The 6,000-nt window shown below is 27.1% G+C and overlaps 1 protein-coding gene across 1 annotated transcript; it reads right to left on the reverse strand.

Annotated features, from left to right (window-relative positions):
- Positions 1-4,323: 4,323 nt before the first annotated feature.
- LOC113870147 lies at positions 4,324-5,501 on the reverse strand. The gene is made up of 4 exons (XM_027506746.1): positions 5,361-5,501; positions 4,950-5,074; positions 4,559-4,843; positions 4,324-4,378 (listed from the first exon to the last, which is right to left on the reverse strand). The coding sequence occupies exons 1-4, from the start codon at positions 5,499-5,501 to the stop codon at positions 4,324-4,326; spliced, it is 606 nt and encodes a 201-aa protein (XP_027362547.1).
- Between the last annotated feature and the right edge of the window lie 499 nt (positions 5,502-6,000).

Below are 6,000 nucleotides of genomic sequence, written 5' to 3' on the forward strand. Positions count from 1 at the left end.
AATTTAATACATTAATCCTATTCAATGTTATAATTTATGATAAAAATTTATCATTTATTATTTAAAATATTAACAAGTCAAATTTTGTATGTAATAAATGTTTTTCTAAAATAAGAATATTATTTTATCTATTTAAACACAATATTAAAAATTAAGATTAATAAAATTGACAATTTTATGGCATAAAAATATTAAATGGAAATTCTATGAGATACTTTTAAAAATATGAAAAAAAAATATATTTTTTATTCTCGCACAAGCACTTTTCAAAAACATTATACAAGACTTAAGAAAATAATAAATTCTCTTGAAATTTAGGAAAAAAATGACAAAATTATGTTTTTTTTTAGTACTATGTGTTTTTAGCATTGCATTTAAAAAAATTAAAAATAAAAGACACAAGCAATAGGAAAGATAAAGTTAGAAATAATAATATTTTTGTTGTAATATATAAGAATAGATTATTTATAAAAAAAAAAAACTACAATTACAGTTATTTCAGTATATGGGAAGTTTTTTTTTTTTTTTTTCAATACACTCATTAAACTTTCATAGATAATCATGTAATTGAGAAAATTTTGACAAAAAAAGAAATCCAAATGAGCAACTAGTGCTTGTCCTTTTAATCATGTTTATAGAAAAAAGAGAGCGGAAAATAAAAACTCACTTGAATTCTTTATATAATTTAAAAAAAAATAAAAATTCTAAACCTCAACAATTCACAAGTGTACGATGATGATGCTCTTATGTATGATCCGTAAATGTACATTTATTCAAGGTAGAGGTCCAAAATTAATATGTTCATGATTTTTGCCCCTACCTTATCCTTCCTTTGTGTTCCCAATCTCCACCGTTTTCTCTTTTCCAAAGATTAAGAGGTCCCCTTTAATGGGGCAGGTGGTCCCTAAAGCATGTAACTCACATATACAAGTGTTGCTCACGTGATTTATCCCGCTCTCATCAATACAAAATAGTGAAAAACAAAATATACAATTTAATAAACAAATGAAATATAATGATGTGAGAGTGGAGTGGTCAATGACTCAAGAGTGTGCTGTGTCTTTTGATTTGGTTCTTTTCCAAGCATCTCACCACATTTCCAGGGAGGTGAAGTTCATGCGAATGCGAAATCATAGTGTTGACTATTGGAGTAACATTCGTACTTTGTCTGTCACGTGACATATCACTGGCAAGGACATCCTGGCTACAAACTTTATCCTACACATTCTCACTGATTAATAATAGCAATAATGCAGTATTGGTCTTTTTAGATAACTTAGCTGACAAATGAAGCATATTCAACTCAAGATTAGTTTCTTTTTATGTGGGCTACATTAACACATGTTCTTTTGGCAGTTTCATTTATAAAATATTGAACATTGATCACTTGCTACTGTGACCTTGTATTGGAAATGAATAATAAGGGAAGTGTTTGAGGGGAAGAGAGTGTCAGAGAGTGTAGATTTTTATTTAGAAAAGAATAGAGTTTGACAAATATTATAGAGTTGCTGGCATGGATATGTCCAAAATATATACCAAAAGTCTTTGATTAAGTATTAATCTATTTGGTGGGTGAAGTCTATTCTTTTGGTGTCAGGAGAAATATAATCCATTAGAAGCTCATGTGCTTCCCAGATAATGCCAATAATGTTTAATTGCTTTTGTTTAATCATTTAATTATTATTGTACTGCTTACAATTCTTCATTATTTTTGTTTGACTTAGTGTACCTTTCTGAAGGAAACTTCTTGCATGGGTATGGCCAATCCAAACAAGCCATGCTAATTTTAGGGTTTTCTTTTCCAGTTTTAGACATTTTATTAAATCATTCATTAAGAAAAATCATAATTACAAAGAATAAGCACACTATATTTTATTAAATGGCAAAATTCAACATATGCACCGGTCAAGTAATTAAAATTTGTTTCCCAGGGACACTTATGGTTTCTTTAACAAGTGACTTAAACCTCGTAATATCCAGCGATGCTTCGGTTTCTTTTAAAAGAAGTGTTCTTTATAATATTTTATAAATTAAGAAAGTATTGTATGTCCTCTTACTTGTAAAATAATTATTATATTAATTTTATATTAAATATATATAATAGATAGCTAAATAGTATTTTATTTAAAAAATATAAATAATTTTTAAGTTTTAATTTTTAAATAATAAAAAATTATTATCGTCAATTTTTAAAAAATATAAAATATTTTCTCAAATCTATAGACGTTAATAAATACTCAAGTTCATTCCTTCTAAATCCATGTATATGTCCCGGCCTTGTGACTTTGATCCAGTTTAGTAATATAAATTTTTAGTTTTTATTATTATAAAGCTAGTATAATTATTTGAGAAAAAGAGTTCTACCAATTAAAAGTATTATATTAAAAATTAACTACTAATTTTTTTAATTTTATGATTAATATTTTATGTAATTTTCATTCATACAAAATAATTATATTTTTTCTTTTAATAATTTAACATATTTTAATTAATTTTATCAATCAGTTCTAATTTAATAAACTAAGACCTAATTTAGATAAATTTTTAAAGTAATATTTATATAAAAAATTAATAAAATTTCTCTTATAAGTTAGAAACAACGTGTGTTTATTAATTTTTTTAGAAGTTTTTTCATTTAATTTTTTAAAATTTTTAAAAAATAAATAATTTTTAATTTATAAGAAAATATTTATTTTTTATACTATTTTTTCTATAAATACTTCTAAAAATATATTCCAGCTCCAAATTATAAATTATAATGACCTTCTAGTCTAACGCTAATAATACATTCCTGAAACAGAAACTGTCAAAGGATAATTTGCAAAATTGTGAAATTTAATTGTCGGACTTAATTATAATAGAACCAGCATATTGAAATATATTAAAAAATTAAAAATTTACAAATATAAATTTTTTAATATTCTACTTTTTAAAATTAAATCTTAAATATTATAAAATAATAGAAAATAACATATATTAAATCACAAAAATAATTTTATAAATGTATTCATGCTATTAATCTTTTTAATAATTATCATATTCTATACATATATAGTTTAATTAACCTTGTTTCTTCTTTATTTTTAAAATCCACCTTCAAAACATGCCCTAAACATGTTGAATCATGTTAACATTTTTTTCACGGATCCTTAATAATCGAACGATGCAATGAAAATTCATGATATTGATTCATTATATATATTTTATATAATAAATATAAGTCATGTTCTTAAATGAGAACATTTTAGGATCTTAAATATTCATTATTATAACAAAAAATATTTACTCCTTTTTAAATTATAAAAATTATTAAATTTAAAATAATCATATAACATACATTTTTTTTTATTTAACAATAATACCTATACCGCTCATGAAAATTGACTAATTATATTATAAATATAATAATTACTATCTAATGAGAACAATTATAGAAATGGTTCACATTTTTCTACATTTTATGAATTTGAATGCTTACTTTTTAATGAGATGTTTTTAAAAAAAATTTGTTCTTTATTATAATCAAGCTACTAACATCACCTGCATTAAGTATTATTTTTACTTCTTTTAAACATTATCAATTAAATTTAGCTAGTCTAACTTTAAATTGAATTTTAACTCTTAATATGCCATATAATATATATATATATATATATATATATATGAGATAAATTAAATTTTAACACATCATATTAAATTAATAGATTATAACAGTTCTGCTAGATTTGAACATGATTACTTTAAGTGAAGAATACATGAGTTTAACCTAAAAAAATAGACATAATAATAATAATAATAATAATAATAATAATAATAATAATAATAATAATAATAATAATAATAATAATAATAATAATATCGTATCTTAATTAAAAAATATTTTTTTATATTTTCCACATTTAAAAAATATTTTAATTAATTTTTTAAAAAATTTCGTATGGTATAATTTTGCCATTATTTTATAAAAAACTGAAGCTATAATAGAGGAACTTGATACATGGTAGTTGAACTTACAAATACCGTGATGGCTTTATTTGTGAAGTTATTTGAACAAACAGAATACACAAAGTTGCGTAAAAGATGAAGAGAAAGAAAGCCACATCACTGTTCCACTCCCTCCCAAGAGTGAAGACGGGCTAGTAATAGTATCAAACATTAGCTTATTTACAAGCTTATCATAAAAAATATGAAATGAAAAAAATATAAATATATATATATCCAATATCTTATCACCTTCTCATCTTCCATTTTCAAATTCTGAAAACTAAAGATGGAAGCGAATGCACCACTTAATCGGCCACCACTTTGATTAAGGGAAATAGATCAACGCCTGCGGCTTTCAATTCCCACCGACTTCAATGTCTCAGCGGTTCTAGGACTGCAACAAACCACCTTCATTAATGTTTAATCACAAATACAAGTACCATATTTATGCCATTCCAATAAACGTAAACTTGCATGATAAACATACGTATGAAAATAAGAATAATCAGTGGAATATAAACGTTTTTGTATTGTATTTGTTGTGGAAACACAAGGTGTAAAAGAAGGAACTTACTGAGTGAAAGGATTGGGGTGAACAGGGTCGTTGAGTGTGGCCTTGTTTTCTTGAATATAAGACATTTTCCTTAAGAAGGAACCATCAATGAATTTGGTGGCGGATTTGATGGTGCGATCGGGATCATACACCTCTGGCATGGATTCTCTTCTTTTCTTGTTGACATGAACAGATGGAGACCGTGCCAGTTGTTGATAAGCAGTGTGTGATCCAATTGTCAAAGCCACAACCACCATTCCACACACAATATACACCGGTGCAAACTCAGCCTTCAGAGTGCTCATGCTACCGTCACCAGTTACATACACATCATAGTATTAATTTCCAATTAATATCAATATAAGATAAAAGTGTAACAAATGTTTTATTGATAGCTGGAGGCACCCCACACCTTGAGGTGGAAGCATGGTGAGCAGCATCTACTGTTGGGGACATGGGCTTCAATTTTGGAGTGGTGGGGGTGGCAAATGATCGCGTTCCTCCTCCCAATTGAGTCAGCATTGATCGCCAATTCTTCTGCATGTGTAGAAGAAACCAATTATATAGCACTAATAAACAAAATCTGATTTAAAAGAGGAAACAGTTCATACAAATTATATGTAACGTTTAGTATAAGAATAAGGTTAATCATATAGTGTGAAAATCATAATGAAGATATTTATAAAGGTAAAAATGGCAACAGGCATTGATTTACCGCTGCCCTGAAAGCCATTTCTTGTTGTAGGATTAGAACAAATGAAGCATACAGAAAAGACGTTGTTGTAGGCCATAGGAGAATTCATGGGAATCCATTTATATAGACTTGACTTGAGTGTAGAAGACCCATCAGAACCAACCACGTGGCATCCATTGAAGACTTAGCACACGTGGTGGAACAATATAGGGCAGCATTTGTCACCACATAAGAGACGACCCTTCCCAAACCCACATTTTCCTGTTCCATTTGTGGATAATCCAAACCGCTACAGAGTCGGTAAAACCGTTAATGACTAGGTAACTGTACAAGTGATCAAATCAAATCCCTCAACGCCAGTTTTAGAGACTGGGTATGCCTTTGAATCCATCAAACTCAATTTATGAATGCAAATCCTTGAAAACAATTGTTAAATAAATGGGAAAAAGGTAATAACATTTTAAAATTATGCAAATAAATTATTAAAATATAAAAAGACAATCTACAAAGAACATGTGAGTAAATTTATTGTCAAGAAAAGAATACTTTTTATATTTGAGGCAATGGTCTCGGAGTCGGAACTTGCAAATTAAATGACGAAAAGTAAAAGTCAATACTAGACTACAAAGGAAAATGTCAGACAGAACTCAGAAATAAAGAATGTCAGAATACGTTGTTACAACATACATATGGACAATTCTAACGAAACAGTTCTCTGTGGACTGTGGCATGTGTGGAGCACAAACCCTTATGTTATTAGAGTCTTTTC

This window comes from Abrus precatorius, unplaced genomic scaffold, assembly GCF_003935025.1.
Source record: "Abrus precatorius isolate BTA unplaced genomic scaffold, Abrus_2018 Scaffold6, whole genome shotgun sequence".
NCBI lineage: Eukaryota > Viridiplantae > Streptophyta > Magnoliopsida > Fabales > Fabaceae > Abrus > Abrus precatorius.